The following is a 22,602-nucleotide window of genomic DNA, read 5'->3' on the forward strand; positions in this document are numbered from 1 at the left end:
TTTAAAAATAAAAAAAAGCAACAATCCAATAAGTTTGTGGTACCACTACTGATGCTGGCTATTTAATCCAGATTTATCTCATTAATGAATTTCACAGCCACTGTGGTGACGCCTGAAAGCATCTTCAGAATTTAATTTACTTAATTTTAATAGCTCTGAAAGGTCTCCGAATGGCAGAGACGTTTAACACCTACAGAAAAAAATTCAGCTGGGAAAGAGACATTTCAGGCAAGGAGCTTCCTCAGAACATGTTTTGAGGCCTTACTATCACTCAGGCCACAGCACTGGAACACACAACCCCACGAACTAGCAAGATAGGCTGTCCACATCAGGTTAAATTGTGGGGAATCTGTGTCAGTAGGATTTCATCCAACATTGTCTCTAATTTTTAAACTCTATTACCTTGGGGTGCTTGGCCACATCCTTCATTTCTTCCTTGGCCTCTGGCACACTCACAGGCACTACCTCACGCTTCAATAAAGCTGTGTAACGAGGTGCTACTGGATCAATAACCTGAAAAACAGATATGTTCATTATATCTGCATAATCCAAAATGATGTTCAATTTTCAATTGCATGCAATTTGCAAAATAATACATGGAATTGTTTAGCTTGATGCATTCAACTAACAATTATAGCACTGGTGAAAAGGAATTTGAAAAGCAGAGAGGGCTTCAATGAGTGTCTTGCTGCTTGTGCATTTAAAATGTTGTTATTTTCTATAAAACTAGTTACAGTGCTTACAAGAATTTTAACCGTACAAATCAATTATAAATAAAAATTGGCCTTAACATTATTTTGATTTTCAGTTAAGTGCAACAACATAAACAATCCTCAATGTGAGCTAAAAGAACATAAAAAGCCATTCCTTTAGAATTGCAAATAGGAGAAAATAAATATTAAAAAGGCAGGAAGAATGATACTGAAGTACAAGCAAATGGGTATGTTAGCAAGAAATAGTTCAACAAATCAAATTCAAATGGTTTAGATTAAGACTTTGGCCAAGCTAACCAAAGTCCCAGAATGGTGTTTCTGCACTCAATTAATTGTCATATAATTTCACTTGCTACCGATGCTGGCAGTAATTTAATTAATTCAAGGTTTGTAAGCTCTGCCATGTCCTCTTCAAATTAGAAAGTTACAGGTTTAGGACTGTACATTACACATTACCTTGTGCCAAATCTGAGATATTTCATATTGTACATGGTAAAGTGTCTTTACTGTACATGTAATTAAGCTCAAAATAAAAACAAAGGAAAGCCTGCCTGCAATAGCAAGGTTTTGCCTCAAAGCTACAATTACATTTGATTTTTCTGCACTTTAAAATTACAAAAGCTTGTGTGGTTAGCTAAGCACAATAAGCATGCCCCTCCCCCCCCAAGATTTGTAATGGGTATATATATATAAATAAAAAATCAGGCTGTGGTAATGAAATAACACTTGAATTCATGTAAATGCAGAATTTGATTGCTCAAGATATAGCAAAACAATTACTGCCATTTTTTATTATACATGCTCAGAATATTTGTGCAGATAATCATTTTGCTATCAAAACGTGCAGAAAACCGTACCAGAAAAAAAAACACATAATCACAATAGTTCAAAAGGTGGCCAACCTTGCACACACTTTGAACTTTTAAAGCACTCTTGCCATGCTTTTCAAGCTGTGTAGTAAACCTAATACTAATTAGAGCAGAAAATTAGTAAGTAATACCTTGCTACAGTTAGCTTGCAGCTTGAAAGCAGAAAATGCAATGCATAGATTGTGTTTAATTCACAATAAATTTGCACATTTTGGGTTACAGAATATTGAGATTTTTTTTCTTTTCATACTCTTATTCCAACGCGAAAGTAAACAATTTGCACCAAAATTAGATTTTTAGTACTTTTTAAGGCAACAGAGAAACAGTTGTCATCATGTAACCATTCGCAAGAACATTCCATTTTCCTCACAAAAGCTGTCATTTTTATACACTAAATTCACACAAGAAAAAGAACACAGAACTTCCAACAAAAAGTGCAATCAAAAGCAGATGTTACTCAGCAAGGTGTAAAGAAGCTTTCATCAAGTCATACATTTACCTTTTTGTTGAAAGCCCAGATTTTGTCCCACTCCATATTTACAACTGATCTGGAGCCACCCTGCATCAGAAAATTTATCAGTTTAGTCCTTTGTATATGAAACAATAATACAAGTTTTTACCCTAAATCATCAAAAGCAATACAAATACTATGAAGGCACCCAGCTAACTTTCAACTCACTTGAGCAGCAATAAACTGTTTCAATCCCTCAACAGTCATTCCTCTCCGCAAGACTCCACGCACAGTTGGAAAGCGAGGATCATCCCTAAAAACATATAGTCAGGATAGTCAGCATGGCTTTGTGCGTGGTAGATCATGTTTAACGAACCTCAGAGTTTTTCGAGGAGGTTACCAAGAAAGTAGATGAAGGAAAGGCTGTGGATATTGCATACATGGACTTTACTAAGGCCTTTGACAAGGTCCCACATGGGAGGTTAGTTCAGAAGGTTCAGACACTAGGTATCCATGGAAAGGTTGTAAACTGGATTCAAAATTGGTTGTGTGGGAGAAGACAGAGTGGTAGTGGATGATTGTTTCTCACACTGGAGGCCTGTGACTAGTGGTGTGCCTCAGGGATCTGTGCTGGGGCCATTGTTGTTTGTTGTCTAGATCAATGATCTAGATGATAATGTAGTAAATTGGATCAGCAAGTTTGCTGATGACACTAAGATTGGAGGCGTAGTGGACAGCAAGGAAGGCTTTCAAAGCTCGCAGAAGGATCTGAACCAACTAGAAAAATGGGCCAGAAAATGGCAGATGGAATTTAATGCAGACAAGTGTGAGGTGTTGCATTTTGGAAGGACAAATCAAGGTAGGACATACTCAGTAAATGGTAGGGCAGTAAGGAGTGCGGAAGAACAAAGGGATCTGGGAGTTCAGATACATAATTCACTGAAAGTGGCGTCACAGGTAGACAGGGTTGTAAAACAAAAAAGGCTTCTGGCATCCTGGCATTCATAAATCAAAGTACTGAGTATAGGAGTTGGGATGTTATGGTAAGGTTGTATAAGACATTGGTGAGGCCAAATTTGGAGTATTGTGTGCAGTTCTGGTCACCTAACTATAGGAAGGATATCTGTAAGATTGAAAGAGTGCAGAGATTTACTAGGATGTTGCCGGGTCTTCAGGATTTGAGTTACAGGGAGAGACTAAACACATTAGGACTTTATTCCTTGGAGTGCAGAAGAATGAGGGGAGATTTGATAGAGGTTAAAAAATTATGAGGGGTATAGACAGAGTTAATGCGAGTAGGCTCTTTCCACCTAGAGTAGGAGAGATAAGTATGAGAGGACATAGCTTTAGGGTGAAAGGGGAAAGGGTTAGGGGGAACATCTTCACTCAGAGTCGTGGGAGTGTGGAACGGGCAGCCTTCTGATGTAGTAAATGCGGGCTCACTCTTAAGTTTTAAGAATAAATTGAATAGATACATGGACGAGAGGGGTCTGGAGGGTTGTGAACTGGGTGCAGGTAAATGGGACTAGCAGAATAACGTTTCGGCACAGAAGGGCCGAATGGCCTGTTTTCCTGTGCTGTAGTGTTCTATGGTTCTAACATAAATTTTGAATGAGAACTATACTCTAGAACTATTCAGAAGAATGAGAGGGAATCTTACAGAAACATATAAAATTATGTAAGGGATAGACAAGATAGAGGCAGGAAGGTTGTTTCCACTGGTAGATGAGACTAGAACTAGGGGACATAGCCTCAAGATTCCAGGGAATAGATTTAGGACAGCAATGAGGAGAAACTGCTTTTCCCAGAGAGTAGTGAATCTCTGGAATTCTCTGCCCAGGGAAGCAGTAGAGGCTACCTCATTAAATATATTTAAGACACAGATAAGATTTTTGCATAGTAGGGGAATTATGGCTTATGGGGAAAAGGGAGGTAGGTGGATCTGAGTCCACAGCCAGGTCAGCCATGATCTTATTGAATGGCAACAGGCCAGATGGCCTACTCCCACTCCTATTTCTTACGTTCTTATGAAATGGTATTTCCAAGAACCCATTATAATGAGAAGATAATTTCAGTACATTTCAAACAATTTAAAGTAAAACACCACCAGGAAAGGTGATCTAATGTGAAATTAGAGATATTTCTGTAAATTTGTTAAGGTTAAAAATTAGTCAAGCTTAATTTTAGCATAACCTTACCATCCATCTACCAATCCCTCGTTGACAAACCATGTAAGCTTCCTCTTTGATAATACAGTGTTATTTAGGTTAAGGCGGCTGTACTCCCAAACGTAAGGCTTTCGAATTTCCAGAGCATCTATTATCCAGTAATATTGCTCATCCCGGTCATGATACTCAGTTGTCCTTAATGCATGTGTGACATCTTCAAGGCTGTCCACTATTGGGCACGCAAAGTCATATGTTGGGTAAATTCTGCAAGTGGAGAAAAATGGAAATTCAAACATGACATTGATCTACAGCAATATTTCACTACACATCTCAATTAGTTAAATCACTATTTTAGCATTTTTCAAGAATATGATTCTAACAATGATCTTTCAGCCCACTTTGTCATGTCTACTAATTCGTAAGCTTCTCTGAGACAATTGTTCCAAGCTGTTCAACAAGTGTTCCTTTAAGAAATATTTCCTGCTATTTGTCTTACTGTTCAAGTTTATCTTCACGTGATTTCAGGTTGATTAAATATTTATTTCTATATCATTTGACAATGATGAGTTACATCTTATTATATTGCTCCTCATACACCTTCCTTTCGCTACCATTAACCATTCCCTTAAGACTCTCAATGTCCTGTTTTATGCCATCCAGCATAAAAAGAATAAACATAACCTAATCAAACAATAATAAAAGCCCACCAACAATCTAGCATCCAAATCTTACCCATTTAGTCTTATTTTGAGATTACATTTGGTTAATAAGTTGACTAACATCATTAATGTTCAACTTCTCTATATCACAGTCTCTCCTATTCATGTGGAGAATGTACTCCTTATTTCACTTATATGCAGTACTTTCCATTTCCACTTACTGAATTAATTTGCCACTGATCTTCCTGCCATAGTGTTGCTAATTCAGTTAAACTTCTGACCAATCATAATCACCAAACAAAAGGAAGGACATTGAGGCTTTGGAGAGGATGCAAAAGAGCTTCACCAAGATGTTGCTTGGATTGGAGTGTATTAGCTACAAGGAGCAGTTGGACAAACTTGGATCATTTTCTCTGGAGCGTCGGAGCTGAGGGGCGACTTGATAGAGGTATAGAAAATTACGAGAGGCACAGAACGGGTAGATAGTCACAGTCTTATTCCCAGGGTGGAAATGTCAACTACTGTAGGGCAATAGGTTTAACAGATGAGAGGGGGAAAGGTTAAAGGAGGTATGCAAGGCAAGATTTTTGTTTAAACACAGAGTGGTAAGTGCCTGGAATGCATTCCAAGGGAGATGGTAGAAGCAGATATGATAGCAACGTTTAAGCGGCATTTAAACAAGAACAGGCTGGGCACTGAGGGATACAGACCACACTCAGGTAGATACAATTAGTTAGATTGGCATCTTGGCCTGCGCAGACCTAGTGGGCCGAAGGGCCTGTTCCTATGTTCATGATATTGACGGTGGGGGATTCGATGATACTAATGCCATTGAATATCAGAGTAGGTGGTCAGATTCTCTCTCATTGGACAAGGTTACTGGCTGACACTTAAAGTGTGAACATTACTTGCCACCTATCCACCCATGCCTGAATGCTATATAGGATTTGCTGCAATGCAAGCATGGACTGCTCCATTTCCCATGGAGATGCAAATAGAAGAATGAGGTGATCATGTTGAAACATACAATGTTCTTAAGGAAGCACCACAGTGTAGATGTTGATATATTTTCACTAGTGGGAGAATCTCAAGCAACGGGACCAGAGGTGGGCCATTTAAAACTGAGGTGCAGGGGAATTATTTCTGGCCAAGGAATGGTGAATCCCTTAAATTCTCTACTCCGGAGGGTTGTGGAGGCTGGATCGCTGGGGGTATTTAAAGAAGTAGATACATTTTTGAAAGATCAGGGAATTGAGGGCTATTGGAACTGGCACAGAAGAGATGACGCCTGGCACAGAGTATAATATAAATCAAAAGCTTCAGTTTCCACAGACAAAAAATCTTTGGTGAAATATTGTACAAACAATTATATAAAAAAAACCAAATAATGATAATGACAAGAATGAAAGCCAAGATAAATAAGTGTTTTGAAAAATTATAATATCAGAGCACCTTCAGGAGTCTTGCACATAAAGAATGTCTACTAAAGCAGTATCATGCAAAGCAGTAGTTAACATAGAACATAACAGCACAGTACAGGCCCTTCAGCCCATGATGTTGGGCCAACATTTTATCCTGCTCTAAGATGTATCTTACCCTTCTCTCCCATATAGCCCTCCAGTTTTCTATCATTCACGTGGCTATCTAAGAGTCTCTTAGATGTCCCTAATATATCTGCCCCCACTGCCTCTAGTTAGATTTATAAATTCAGTCACAACTGCTTGACAGAATCAAGGATGATATGCAGATGTATTCCTTTATCAGAATATCATTCTGGCAAACACATACCCTATAATGCAGGGCTAAAATTTATTGCAGCAAAGAAGTTGTTTGTCTGTTTATCAACTATATTCCCTGTGCACTAGAAGTTGAAGATATAAACTGCATAATACCTTCTATAGAGCATCTGGGATCTGAAAAATATCAAGCAATAGTGTATCGCCTTTACCACTTAGATTGAACTATTATTCAATGTCAGTGCAGAGTTTGAATTAGAAGTGAAAGCTTGAATAACAAATTCAACATCAAATCAGATATAGTAAGAATATAGTAAGAAAATGGAGGGGGCAGGGGGAAGAAAAAATAGATCAATAAAAGAATAGCAGGAAAACTAATAACATTGGGCCAGAAATTGCTGCTGGGCACAACAGTGGACTTGGTTTTTATAGAACAGATGTCAAGTTGCTAGCAACTGCTGTTCCAATCCAAAATCAAGGGGCTCTAGACTAGGCCTAATAGATTTTATTATTTGGCACATGTGGAAAACAGACTAAGTCCAGAGCAAATGGCTGAAAGAGAAAATGGGCAGTGAGCAAAGCCATGCCCCTACACTATGCTAGCAAATCTGCCAAGGACTTGGAATGCATCTGAATGCCCAATTACCTGACAACAATCGACCAGATCCTGCAGAAGTCTAACCTGGAACAACTCATCCCTTAGCAGTCATCAACTTGGAACGCAAGAGTAGGAGTTGGAGCAAGCTATTCAGCAAAAGTATGGCAGATCAAATCTTGGCCTCAACTCCAGTTTTCTGCCAATTGTTCTCATCTCACTATCATCCAAAAACCTCCTTAAATTAATCGTTAATTTTAGCATAACTTTACCTCCTTGAATCCCTAAAAAGGAGACCAAAACCAGCAGCACCCTACACAGCTACAAGACTGCTCTACTTTTGTACTCCATCCCCCTTTGCAAGTGAGGCCAATGATCCATTTGCTTTCTTAGTTATACGATGTACATGAATTTATGTACAAGAATAGCCAGATTCCTCAGTAAAGCAACATTCTGTAGTCATTCTCTATTTAAATAATATTCTGATTTTCTCTTCCTGCTGCCAAAATGTATTCGTCAAACATTACCCATTCAATTCACCCATCTATAATCCCTTTGCAGGCTTGACATCCTCCTCATAAGTTACTTTCCAATCTGTCTTTGTACCATCAGCAAATTTCTAACTTTGGTACTAAAAACACAGGATTGCTAAGATCAGCTAATGCAGCAACAGTGTTTCAGGCTCTGTAACTGAGCTAGACTAATGAGGGTGGATGAAGCAGAATGCTGGACTGAATATCAGTATGAGAATACTAGGACCTATACCATTAAATATATTCACTTTTTTCAGGATGTGGGTATCCCTAGTAAGGCTAGCATATATTGCTCAGGAAAATGTGGTAGTAAGCCATCTTTTGCAACCACAATAGTACTTCTTGTGAAGGTACTCCCTGATGGTCTGGGACTGAAGTCTCATAATATGATTTTTTTTTAATATCAACATAAAAATTAAGGTAATAAAGAATTTACATATTCTGGTGTTTTCTGTACAAAACCTAAATGCAGTTAGCATAACGCTATTACAGTGCCAGCGACCCGGGTTCAATTCCCGCTGCTGTCTGTAAGGAGTTTGTCTGTCCTCCCTGTGTCTGCACGGGTTTCCTCCGGGTCCTCTAGTTTCCTCCCACATTCCAAAGACATACAGGTTAGGAGCTGTGGGCATACTATAGAGTGGCGACACTTGCAGGCTGCCCCCAGCACATTCTCAGTGATGCAAAAAGACTCATTTCACTGTGCTTTTCGATGTACATGTGACTAATAAATAAATATCTTATCTTACTGCACCTGTATTTGAGTCCTGTGCGAGGATGTGGCGTATTTTTGCATCGGTAGATTGTGGGGTCCCTGAGGCAACCATTGTTGGAAGTCATGTCAATCTTTGCTCGTAAACAGCAGGTTTGCCCATATTCTGTTCCATTCTTCATCTCTTCCCACATTCGAATATTCTGTTCCACAGCTGCAGAAATTAAGTGGGAAGCAGTGGTAGTGCAAGAAGAACTTAGATCTACCCAAGTTTAATTTTAATAAACCCCTCCCAAGTAAATAATAGTAATTCTTCCATTATCACCATCGCCTAGTGCTCCAGAGTTTTTTTTGTTTGGGTCACATTAATGCAAGATTGTGCAATTCAAAGTACAATAGCACGTTTGGAATAACAAGTCTGCAGAGGACTGGTATTCTGTTCTGAACTTCCATCACCAGGCATCACGTTGCAAGCACTTCCTCTCAGAAAGTGCACTTGGATCTCCAAGAAGATTTTTTGCTTCGAAAGTTATAATTAGGACATAAAGCACAGCTTAGCCCATTGGATCCCTTTCTAAGGATCCATCCAGGTAGTCAGATCCCTGCAATATTTTCTACCCCAGTACTGATCCAATTGCCTATTGCACACTGTGTATGAATCAGCACCCACTATTTCATTAAAAAGTTTATTATAAATTCTAACTACCCATTGTCTGAAAACATTTTTCTTCATCCCTCTCTTTTTCTCTCCATTTAATTACTTTAAATCTATGTCTTTCATGGTTATCACCCCTACAGTCATTGGGAAGTCAAGGGCATTGACTCAAATACATTTTTCACTGCAGTCAAGTAGCCTAGTAGGTCCCATTGTCAAGTTGAGAGAACATCTCAGCAAGGATAATTCTTCTTAAATAAGAAAGAGAACAAACAAATAAAGATTTGATAAACCAGATTGATAGCACGGAGAATTATAATACTTACAATTCGCCCTGTTTTTAGACTCAATTCTTTGCTCACGTTCTTGTTTCATTTGTTCTGCAGGAGTGTCATCCACATAAGCTTTTCCATCTCTAATCATTTTCTCTGCATACTGCATTATAATGTCAAAATGATCTGAGGTATAGGTAAATCGGTCAGGTTTTATCTGTAGCATTGAAACATCTTCCAAGATAACCTAAAGGAACAAGTTAATATATAAACAATTTAACTTGTTAAAATGCAAGATAACAATCTTCGTTTAATTCCACATTACAGGTTGCAAATAAAAGCTAATAAATTAAATGTCCAGAAACTTTTGATGAAGTAATTTGCTCCTATAGTTCCTGAGTTACACAATGCAAAACCATGATGGAACAAGTGACATTGGAGGTTTCCACGATGATACTAATATATTGTGGTACTTTTGGAACTCAAGGGGCAAAATCTGTTTTATGTTCAGTGCCACTGTGTTCAGTAAAACAGTCACACCTGCGACTTCTTACTCTTATAAGATCATCAAGGTGGGGGGAAAAAACAGAAAATCAGAAAATAAAGCAACAGCAGTGAAAGAATTTACAATTTCAATATGATAACCGACTGATTTTCACAATGGAGATTTTTTAAGCTGTTATCCAATTTATTCAGATTTTAATTCGGTATGGGAGTAAATGTAGCTCAGATAATGACAACTATTGTGCTGTTTAAAAATCTGAAAGATCTGGCAGCAGTACAGTCCCAAAGTACAGAAATAATCATACCTAGAACTGTTTTTTTTAAATGAAACTATATACTAAATAAAAATTTACTTCTATAATCAAATGACTATTTAATGTCAGATGAGTAGTGATTGTGGTTCTAAATGTGCCAAGATGCATTTACTAAATGCATTTCAGTAACAACCTTCTCGAAATCTTCCTTCTCCTTTTCCGGATTGGTGTCATCAAATCTCATGATGAGTTTCCCTTTAAAGCTGATTTGATAATGCTGATTCAGGAGTGGCAGCTTTCGCATGTTCCGATATGTAAATAACTGCACTTGACAAAGGAAATGAGTGCAAAACAATGAAAAAAAATACATCTCAACAATAGCAATGCTTACTTCAAACAATCCTATGTTACATTTTCTTACAAATTCTAATTCAAAAACTTTTTGCAGAATTTGAAAACAACAATTATTTGCACTCGTACGACACATTTAGATTACAAAGTGCTTCACTAATACAGACAGAAATGAAAACATGACCAGAGAAAGAGACCCAATCAAAGTGGTGGATTTTAATTTGCCCACAAGTAAAACACACAAGTAATTTTGAGGAAGAAACTTGGGGCTTTGATGGCTAAAGACATGGCCAGAAACAATAGGATGGCGAGGTAAGAAAGTAATCGTTGTGAGGAGGACGGAGTTGGGAGAAAAATCAAGACGACGTGAGTCAGGGGAAAAGTAAGTTCAAATAGTGAATTTGTAGCCATGAAACAGGTTAGAGGGGGACAGGACAATTAAGGGATTTAATAAAGATAATGAAAATTATGAAGCATTGTGTGCCCAGATGCCATATGTTTATTAATACACCAAGTGGTTTGCACCAACCAATTCATCTCATCATTGGACATCCAATTTTGATATTTAAATCTACCAATTCTGGTGAAAGCTCACTGCCTGAAAATAATAACATTTTTGTTTTCCCCCTCTCCAGTTACTTTTGGATCTGTCAAGTACTTCCAGCATTTTGTGCCTTTATTTCAGTATTCCAGCATTTACAACATATTGGTTTAGCATTCTCAAATCCTCAGACTGAAGTTCCTCACCCTAGACAGCAATTCAATAGAAAGACACTGGCTACCCTCTGCTCTCTACTGTTTGATTTCTGCACCTACACTTTTGATCTGCTACCTTGCTGCAAGACTCACAACAGAGTCAAGGCTGAACGGAATTATGCTGAAGAAAATGGCCAGATGTTAAGAACACCCTGTCCTTCAGCTTTATGCCAGCACCATGGGTAACAAGCAACTGCAGGCCAGTTTTCCTTTAAAAAATAATGTATTAAACTTTATCTTATGAAACAAATTGTGATTAAAAATATTTATATGTCAGAGGTAGTTCAAAACCCTTTAATAGTGGCAAGCTGTCAAAGATCATCAGATAAGTTGCAAATGGGACCTCTAGATGTGTCACCCAAGGCTTGCCCACTTTGCAGGACCACCATTGGATACAAAGGATCAACTAGGTTGGCCCTCCATATCCTTGCCAGGTTAGTGAGACGTTTGGGCTGTGTGAGAGATTCAGGACAATCCACTCCTCTTCTGATCAAGAATTTGTCAAAATATTTCCTCCCCAAAAGACACAGTTCCTGCTTCCTAATGGTCTGGATCTCAAACACAACAGCTTTATTCTTCAATTCAAAATATCAATACCTCCCAGGCTTGGATGTTTATCATACTGACATTTCAGGATATTAATTTGCATGCATATCTCATTAAAAAAAAATTTTAAAACTGCACATGCTGGAAATCTGAAATAAAAACCAAAAATGCTGGAAAAACTCAGCAGGTCAGGCAGCATCTGTGGAAAGAAAGAGTTAAACTTTCAGGTCAAAGGCCCCAAACTGACTAAAGATTTGCAACCTGAAACATTAACTCTTTCTCTTTCTGCCAGGCTTGCTGAGTGCTTCCATATATATCTACTTCTTCCCTTAAGACAACTATTCCCCTCCCATCCTCTGAGTCAAACCCACAATTTAATATCCCATCACATTCTGTCTTAAAACCTTAGCTCTCTTATCAATATTTGAAATTCTCACTGTTTAATACATTTTAAAAGTGAAAATGACAACTTTGTTAAAAAAAACTGATATCTTCAGTGTTCAACTCCACTGACTCAAGTTGAATGTCCTTCACGTTCTTCAGTACAAACTGACTTAAAGCTATTCAAGTCCCAGAAATTTAAAGCTAGGAATTGTGATTTGGAACTCACCCACTGGCTTCAGGAGGAAATCTTACTACTACTTTCCCAATTTCTGCACCAGGCAGCTCGACAAATTTTCCACGATCCTCTTTCTTCTCATTGGTCTGCAGAAGTTTTAAAGCACATAGTGATAAAACACAGCTGTTAGTTGTATGAACTTCAACACAGCATTTGCTAAAGTCCTCATAGTAGCTAAAGACGAAGTTCATAGAACATGGCTTTGAAGCCTTCAGTGATTGACAGTTGTCTACAGATCAGAAGAGAGAACAAATTCAGCTATAAGCTCCTGCCAAGTAGGAAAATACTGTATTTGGGGGAAAAAAAAATCAGCTTTTGAACATTTAAAAGTTGCTGTCTAACAGCATTTGGGATCGATCAAATAAAAAAAGGGCAGCCATGACTGGTTGAATTAAAAAGTTGCATAGTGGTCATGGCTGAGAATAGGAGTTTTTTTGTTTGCTTATGATCATTTAAGTTGTGTATGCAGTGCAATTTGCAGTACACTCAATAATTAAAGGATAGTCATGTGCAAGCCTTTGGGATATAGGTGATATACAATAATATTCCTAGATGCTTGATTGTAATTTCTTGCTGATTTAAGTGGGAAAAAGCATGTGATCTGTAATTCTATACAGTGTGTAATTATATAACGATCTTAAGCAAAGCAATGTTTTGTCCTCAAAGTCTTTACCTTGAATTGTCTTCTATATACCCAGATCCCAAAACCTATTGCACTTAGTAGCAGCCAAAACAGTGCAACCTACAAGGCCTTGGGCAATATCAAAATGGCCTTTCATCCAGAAGACTGGTACAAAAGGGATACATGTGATACTATTGCTAAAGGAAAATTTGACTGCAGTTTTCAAAATATTAAAGAGCAACCAATTGTTACTAATCAATTATTTCCATTGACAGGGGATTATCTGAAGAATGAATTTAGGAAGGAATGACACACATAGAATGATAGAGATTTTGTACTTTCATCTTAAAATAGCAACTGATGCTTGGTTAGTTGTTAATTTAAAATCTCTCATTCTTCTAAACTCTACAGGAGTATCAGTCTAGTCTGCACAAGTCTACCATATCTGGCAAAAGCAGTCAAGTCCTTTTTTAAAAATAAGACCCAATTCAAAGATTTCTTTAAAAACAAATGTTGAAGTAGAGTTAAAAAGTTTTCTTATAAAGAACAGCAGTGAATGATTTTTTTTAAATAAAGGAATTACTTTCGAGATTGGCCAAGCAAAATGCCCGAAGGCTAATCCTCAAGTGGTTTCATTGTCAATTTACTAAGAAAAACACAGCAGCACCAGCAGGGCAATTACCAAATTAGTGAAATGATATCTGTGATCAAGTTCCCTTGCCCCTACGTATCTCTGTGGCACCCGATTAGGATAGAAACAGATTGCCCTTTGAGATGCTATTCGAGAGCCATATATTTGGAGATTCGGGAGAACAATATTGATTAATTCATCAGATTTCCCATTCTACATTGCAAAGGGCTTCTCATTCAGCATTGCTGATATTGAGAATTCATCAAGGTGGATTGCTTGTGCAAACATGCCATATACAGGGCAATGAAGCATTATAATCATCACCATAAACATCCATTCTCCAAGACTAGCGCAAAGTGATACCAGAGCACACTATCTACAAAATGCATTGGATTTACCAAACAAGACAATTCAAAAACACCTCCCAAATCTGTTACAGTTATCATCTGGAAGAAAAATAGTAACATGTGCATGGGAGCTCCCTGCCACTGCACTCACTATCCTGATTTGGAAATAAGTCAATGTTCCTTAATTTTTGTAGAATCCACTTTCTGGAACTTCTTACCCTAACCCTGCCACAGGATTACTTTTGCCAGAAGGACTACAGTGGTTAGTTCACATCAAACCAAGGTATAACCATTGAATACACACCTATACTGTTGCATTTACACAGCTAAATTGATATTGTTTGTTTCTAGAATAAAATGCAAGGCCAGATAGACAATGAGTAATCCTTAGGACAGAGGTGTACAAGACTGGATGTAATGAGAATATCACAATTGAGATAGCAATCAACCAGAGCGACAAATTTACAATAATTTTAATGCCAGCTCTTATACTATGTTACTGAACAATTAATCCATGAGATTTTAGAAAACTGCATACTTACCGCTTTATTCTGTGGTGTTACTATGACCCATTTTTTATCCACAGACTGAAATGCTTTCTGGGAGCCAAGGAAGTTGTACCACCGTTTAACATGAGCTGGTGTCGTGTTCTGGCTTAGCTGCTTCTGACAAAGGTTACTTCCTGTTGATAAAAGTATAGTCTTAATAATACAAAGATGCAAGTGGCTGTCATTTAAACAATGGTCATTGAGCAATTTATTCCCACATCAATGATTCATCATTTACTCACTGCTGTGCAATTTACCGGTGATAAAATATTTCTTCCCAGTCAAATAGCTGGGAAAAGTAGTTAGTGCTAAATTAACCTTCTTTGGGAAACAGTACCTATGACAATTTACTATCTATATTCTAGAAATTCAATCAGATTTAAAAAATACAAAATCAACATCCTATATTTAATATCATTCAACAACACTCCTTGCCAGACTTGTAAACAACCCCCTCCACTTGTTTCTGGATTCAAGAAACCACTGCCCCAGTCTGTTTAATCTCTCTTCCCATTACAAGCATGTTCAATTCATGTAGACATTTACAGGCACACTCAAGTTTATACTTGCAATTTCAAAAATTAAATTACAAGTTATTTTTCAAAAATATTTTAAATAATATGTTGTATGTATGTAATTCTCTTGCCAACCTTTCAAGGCTGCCCATACACAAAGATCAGCTATGGTCAGCTCATGTCCAACCAGGTAAGTCCTGAGAGAGAGTGTACTGTCAAGCTCTTGTATTGCTGCAGGAAACAAAGCAGAGCTCGCAAGTCTTGTGCTGCTGAACTCCAACCAGTGATCAACCTGCAAACAAAATGAATTCAGCTGGGATCAGATTTAAAATTCATCATTTAACATTGAATACTCCAGACAGATAGAAATGTGATCAAAAGTTCTCAAAATTATAAGACCAGGAAAAGAAGAGTCTTAACTAGTCATAAATGCCTCTTTGGAATTAATGAAATTTCTACTGTGATTTAATCATAATGAATCACTGGAATTTAACTTAGTAAAATTATATTATCTTTCAACATGTACACAATGCTTTCCACAAAATTTATAGTGACATCAGTGTGTGTAGGCCTATTTGCTTTAGCATTAAAAATTTTGCCTCGTGTAGTAGATTTTTTCCTATCCCAAAGGCCCATTACCAGAAGTATATTGCTCTAATGTTACACAGCTAAAACACTTTTGCCAGTCACATCCCTCAACTTAAAGGACTAAAGTCAATAAAGGGGTCTGACTTCTTTAAAATCAGGATCTGGGCATCACATGCAAGGCCAGTATTTATTGCCCATCCTTAAAAAGGCTTTGAGAAGGTGGTATGAGCCACCTTATCAAAATGCTGCAGTACAGCTGGTGAAAATGTTCCCACATTGCAGTTGTATAGAGAATTCCAGGATTTAGACTTAGTGATGATGATGAAACTGACATTTTATCTCCAATTCAGAATTCTGTGAAATTTCACTGAACTTGTGACACCAATCCTAAACTTCCAGAGAGAAACTGCTAATAAAATTCGACATTTGCCAATGTACTTTCCTAAAAGCCTCCCTTAATACTTTAATCAAATCACATTTTACCATGTTAAATTCAAAAGATGATACAATCCTAGTTATGCAGTCTCTTCAGGCATCATTCTGATAAATCCACAGTGAATAGCTTCCAAGGCAATATATTGCTCCTAAAATCAAGTGCCCAGAATTGCTCTCAGTTGTGTGTTCTAACCAGGGCTTTGTATTAAGAGAATCAACTATAACATCTTCTATTTTCATGCTGATATTATTACCACTGGTTTCTGCCCAATCCTATTTCTCATCTACATGGTATTTCTCAGCAAAACAAACAAAAAAAAAATCACCTGAAAAACACTGTCACATTCCACATCAAAGGAGAGGACACCAGCTCTGCCTCATCACCCACTGATGAAGGGTCTCAACCCAAAACACTGACTTTCCTCCAATGATGCTGCCTGACCCATTGAGTCCCTCCAGCATTTTACGTGTTGCTCCAGATTGTGGCAGATGAAGTTCAACCCAGATAAGTGTGAAGTGGTTCATTTTGGTAGGTCAGATTTGATGGCAGAATATAGTATTAATGGTAAGACTCTTGGCAGCGTGGAGGATCAGAGGGATCTTGGGGTCAGAGTCCATAGGACGCTCAAAGCAGCTGCACAGATTGATTCTGTGGTTAAGGAGGCATATGGTGTATTGTCCTTCATCAATCATGGAATTGAATTTAGGAGCCGAGAGGTAATGTTGCAGCTATATAGGACCCTGGTCAGACCCCACTTGGAGTACTGTGCTCAGTTCTGGTCGCCTCCCTACAGGAAGGATGTGGAGGCCATAGAAAGGGTGCAGAGGAGATTTACAAGGATGTTGCCTGGATTGGGGAGCATGCCTTATGAAAATAGGTTGAGTGAACTCAGCCTTTTCTCCTTGGAGTGATGGAGGATGAGAGGTGACCTGATAGAGGTGCAGAAGATGATGAGAGGCATAGATTGTGTGGATAGTCAGAGGCTTTTTTACCAGGGCTGAAATGGTTGCCACAAGAGGACACAGGTTTAAGGTGCAGGGAATAGGTACAGAGGAGATGTCAGGAATAAGTTTTTTTACTCAGAGAGTGGTGGGTGCGTGGAATGAGCTGCCAGCAACGGTGGTGGAGGTGGATACGATAAGGTCTTTTAAGAGACTTTTGGATAGGTACATGAGTCTTAGAAAAATAGAGGGCTATAGGTAAGCCTAGTAATTTCTAAGGTAGGGACATGTTCGGCACAACTATGTGGGCCGAAGGGCCTGTATTGTGCTGTAGGTTTTCTATGTTCTTTGTGCAGTCTCTTGTGTCTGCCTCACCACTCTCTCTTGATCCCTCCATGTTCGCTAAGCTGTCAAACTATCTGTGCAACACTCATTATTGGACAAACAGAAATTTCTTCCAACTGGGAAGAATGAAGCCCAAGCCACGTAACAACTTTAATTCCCTAACCACCAATTCCATCCTCATTCCTTCCAAATGTCTGAAGTTGAATCAGATGCCTTTTGACCTCAGTTCTTTCACTGAGGGTAAGTAATTCCATCTCTGCAACATGATCTGATTCTGCACAGTGCCAATTCATTTGTTGCTGAAATACATATCCATGCCCTTCCTAACCGCGAGGTTTGATCATTCCAATGCATTTATAGTTAGCTTCCTCATGTCCTGCTCTCTAAGTATGCAGTAGAATTTTGAATGATCTTGTGGCCTAACTTGCATGATTCCATTAATCCACCACACGTTGGTCCTATCCTAAGTCTTGGTATAGTATTGTCAAAGTCTGAAAATCCTTATCCTCCACGATCTTATCCATGCCCTTGCAATATTTTCAGCCCCATAAACCCTCCAAAACAATAAAAATTCCCAGCTCTTAACCATACCCAAATTTAACTGCTCCACTACCATTGGCAGGTTTTCCTTCAACCAAGTTCCTAAGCTCTGGAATTCCCTCTCAAAAGCACCTTTATAAATCTCTAAGAGGCTGGAAACCTCCCACTAACCCAATTGGTATTGGTTTATTATTGTCACTTGTACTGAGGTACAGTGAAAAACTTGTCTTGATGCTATAAATGCCTCAATACCAACTTTTTGTAGGGTAATTCTCCTGTGAATTACCGTGGATGTTTTCACTACATTGGAAGCATGGAATAAAATCCCTGACATCACAATATAGTTGTAGCACAATTTCTATCTTCTTGTACTCCAATCACCTAGATATAAAAGCCAGTATTCCATTGAACTTTGATTCTTTTCTTCCACCTATCTATAACATTTTAATTACTCATGAAGCTGACCTTCAAGTCTTTAGAAATTTAGTCATTTCAGGCCTTTCACTAAATGCATTCCATTTCACGTTTTTTTGGTTCAAATTGGAAAATTTCACATTGAAAATAATTTAACACTATTAGGTACATCACTTGATCCGTTAATAGTTTCGTGCTTCAAATAACACTGCTTACAAATCCTATCCATCTTTTTGCCACTGACAAACTGGTTACATGGCTTTCTATACTATCAGCTAAGCAATTTATAAATAGTGAACAGCTGTAGCCCAAACATAGATCTTTACAGCATACCACTATTTCCATCCAATGTGAATATCTGACCCACTGTCTCTCTGGATTGGCAGACAATTTTTAAATTAATAATTTGCCTTCAGTTCCATTACACTCAACTTCAGCAAAATTAAGGACATTATCAAACTGCTGCTGACGTTCACCTATTCGCACTCCAACCAATTTTTCAGTAAAATAAATTTTTCATTAAAATCAGTCAGGTTCAGCAAACATGACTTATCCTTATGACCAATTGCAAATTTAACAAAATCACTCACATTACCCTTCAAAAAGGAAAAATTTGACTGCCATCTGTCACATTTCTTAAAAAGAGAGGTATTTTTAAAATAGAGAGAACTTTAAGAGATTTTAATTACGGCACCAATGTTCACACTAAATTTCTTTAAAACCATGGGAGATAAAAACATCTGGTCTTGAGCCGTTATTTTATCACTTATGTAGACTAGTTAATTTTGGCAAATCCCTGTCCCTTCAATTCAGTGTTGGCTTTCTGGAGGTCTGGGGTGCCATCCTCTGCCTCTTTTGTAAATACAACAGGCATTCAAAACATCTGCCATTTTCTTTAAATGTATTATGTTAATGACACGTGCTTTTTGAAATGAGCCCCATTGCTCCCATCATCTTTTCTAATAAAAGTTGTAAAAAGATTGTGTTGATTTTGGCATAACTTGCAAGTTTCTCTACTCACTTTTTATACTTATTGGATTATTATCTTTAGCTGTTCTTTGATACCTTCCAAATTCCTGCTATTTTTTAAAATTTATATTTGGTTGTTCTTTACTATTGTTTTGTGGCATTTAGAACTCTTGTTCTTGGGGAAAGAGAACCACATCATTTTTCAAGTACCTTCCCACTGTTCTAACATATTTTCCATCCTATCAAAGACTGTCTCTACCCCACTGCTTCGAAGTCGACTTTACAAAACTATGGAAATTTTGTGATTCCCCCCCACCCCCCCCATTTCTCTTCAAACATCAAAATTGATCACTTTATAGATTCTTTTAGATAAATGATAACTAAATCAACATGAACCATGCCACATGAGAATGTTATAGGTGATGATCAAATAGAAGCGTGCCCCAGACAAATCAAAAGCTTTAAGAAAGGGGAAGAAAATTTAAACACTGAAGTGCAAGTTAGCAAGGAATGGGTAAAAAGCAAAACAGAATGGCAAGTCAATCAGTATTTGTGGAGAGGGGAAAACACAGTTAATGCTTCAGACTACTGGTCTTTCACCAGCTCATATGAAAGGACATCAAGCCAAGAAGCTCAATCCATTCCTTTCTCAGGTGATGTCAAATGATTTACCGAATCTCTCCAGCACTTTCAGTTTCAATTTCCAAAATCCATAGTATTTTGCTTTTGTGAGTGTTTACATTTGCTTTCCTATTCAAATTTAAAGATTTTACATTTCCAAGAAAGCAGAAAATCATAGTCTTATGTGATACTTGTTTTGCAGCTATTTAGTTTTCTAACTTAACATTCCATCTCCACTGCAAGTTTGATAAAATGGTAAGCAGCATAGAAAAATTGTTTCCATCTGTCCCAACTGGCATAGGTTTGTACAAATTCACAACCAGACAAGTTGACGTGGCAGTGGGGCCTTGCTTCCACAGTACATGCCATATGCTTTCCAGATTCACAGGGAACTCTGAACAATATAATCTCTTACTGGGATTAATGACCAATTTATATACTTTAAATGTCTTCAACAAAAGAAAAACCAAAGTAAAGACGATATCTGAATTCAACTGAAATCTGAAGAACCCTCCCTGTATTTAACCATTAGATTAGTCAAAACTTAAATTTGAAGAATATATTTAAAGTGCAATGTTCATAAATTTTCAAGCCAGAGTGGCCAAAAAAATTGAATCAAATCTGTCAAATACAATCCTGTTGACTTTCCTTAAATTCAGATTTTTTTCATTCTTATAAGTCAAACAGTCAAGAATTTGTCCTGTGTTTGAAATTATCCAGAGTATTGTTTAAAAAAAACAAGCAGAATTGACTGTTCAACGGGACTTTATGCACAATGATGCTCATAATCTGCAGCTATAATAGCAGCAACGTGGTCTCTATTTCATACCATGAAACAGCAATTTATAGGAAAAAAAATTGGTGTGCAAGCCCATCTCTTGATTTTGCAGTTTAAAGTGTTTGAAAGCTTACTTAAAAACCATAAAGCATTAAATGTTAGAAATACTTAACAGGTCAGGAAGAATTATTACAAAAAGCTGTTGTCCTGAAATATTAATTCTTATTCTGTCCATAGATGCTGCCTGACCTGTTGAGTATTTCTAACATTTTCTGTTTTATTTCAGATGTCCAGCATCTACTGTCTCAGAATTCTTCAACAGGCCAGATCGTGCTGATGGCTAGCTGGCAGTTCAGCAAAGAGCTGACAACATGTACTGTGAAAGTAAGGTACCACTGTGAATAGCTGACTGCAGCATGAGCAACTGTGCATTCCAGACTTCTGTGTCTGTGCACGGCAGTGGGAATACACTGAAGTAAGGGATAAACCTGGGCACTCGAACTCCGAAGCAGCAGCCCTACTAGCTGTGCCATTGTGCCGATCTACAAATACTGACACTTCTTAATACTTAAAACACAACCACATCTTGAACTTATATAGCAAAGACGTTTAATGACAGATTTAACCACATGAACTTCCTAGGTTTTTTCACCAATTCCTCATGATCATTCTGAAATACATGGATGCAACTGTACCACTTTTATATTGTGCATCCAATATGAAGAAAAATCTGAGATATAAAATGCTGCTGTCAAAATTCAAGACAGGTAAAAGTAACAGAAAAAAAACACTGGAATTAGTCAAGACTACAGTCTTGACTAATTCCCCACATCCACTTCAAATTCTCTTTTTAATTTGCCCCAATGCACATAATAATCAAAATTCAATCCTCACAGCTCAGCCAATTCTCTGAAAAACACAAAGTTAGTGCAAAATAACTTGCACTGCAATTGCATAAAACCTCGCAAACTAATCCAAAGTTGACAAATATATCATGTTCCCAATACACCTTGGACAAGAAAACATGACATTTATTAAACCATGAGCTAAAATTTGGTTATGCTAAGAAAACCTTTCTGCATCTCCTTTGAAAATTATTTATTTTAAACTCTGTACTATGACCCATATTGACAAAAAAAGCATTCTGCATTCATTTAAACACAAGATTTCACTGACCTAAAGATTGCAGAGGAAAACAAATGCAGACTCATCTGCTGGCCAATGCAAACGTTGGAGGTCATATAAACTGAGAATGTAACACAATGTTATCTTGCACCTCGTGAGATACTTCATGAGCAATTGCAGACGTAATTTGACACAGACCACATACGTTGATATTAGGGCAAGTAAGCAAAAGCTTGGACAAAGTGGTAGATTTTATGGAATGACTTTAAAGTCAACTATTCAAAAGAAGCCAGAGACCTCTTAGGCTTGGAGAAGATTGCAAAGATAAAAGGGGGACAGGTCATGGAGGGTCCTGAATAGAGCTATATTTTTAAATATTAAAAATTGCTTTGACTGACCAGAATCCCAGGTCAACTGGATAAAAAGTGAAAGCAACTTTGTAAGAATTAGATATGGTTTGCAACTTTAGATGAGTTTATGAAGAGTGCAGGATGGGGGCTGATCAAGAAAGCTTGAAATAGTCGAGAAATAATGTAGGCTAGGAGATAATAAAGGCAAGGCTGAGGATTTCATCAGCTAGTGAGTATGAAGATATTGGGATAAGCAAACTAGTAAGCAAAACAATAAAATCAAGGGTTGGGAAAACAGCAGCTTTAAAAAAATGTCTACTCAATTGTAACAAAAGAAATAGGTCCAGTACGCCTATAATCCCTTAAACACATTCCACCATGCAAGATCATGAATGATCTTGTGGTTTGTCTATTTTCCTGCCTGAACCCCCATCCACTAATT

General features: G+C 37.6%; 1 protein-coding gene across 1 annotated transcript in view; it reads right to left on the minus strand.

Annotated features, from left to right (window-relative positions):
- The window catches only part of eprs1 (glutamyl-prolyl-tRNA synthetase 1), a 65,139-nt gene that overhangs the window by 34,483 nt on the left and 8,054 nt on the right, over nucleotides 1–22,602 (minus strand). Inside the window, 11 exon segments of the mRNA XM_052010965.1 lie at nucleotides 403–513; nucleotides 2,082–2,141; nucleotides 2,262–2,346; nucleotides 4,232–4,465; nucleotides 8,476–8,647; nucleotides 9,415–9,607; nucleotides 10,312–10,416; nucleotides 10,419–10,440; nucleotides 12,382–12,476; nucleotides 14,533–14,672; nucleotides 15,189–15,345. Coding sequence (XP_051866925.1) covers nucleotides 403–513; nucleotides 2,082–2,141; nucleotides 2,262–2,346; nucleotides 4,232–4,465; nucleotides 8,476–8,647; nucleotides 9,415–9,607; nucleotides 10,312–10,416; nucleotides 10,419–10,440; nucleotides 12,382–12,476; nucleotides 14,533–14,672; nucleotides 15,189–15,345 — 1,374 coding nt within the window.

The sequence above is a fragment of the Pristis pectinata genome, chromosome 3, assembly GCF_009764475.1.
Source record: "Pristis pectinata isolate sPriPec2 chromosome 3, sPriPec2.1.pri, whole genome shotgun sequence".
In the NCBI taxonomy this organism is placed as follows: domain Eukaryota; kingdom Metazoa; phylum Chordata; class Chondrichthyes; order Rhinopristiformes; family Pristidae; genus Pristis; species Pristis pectinata.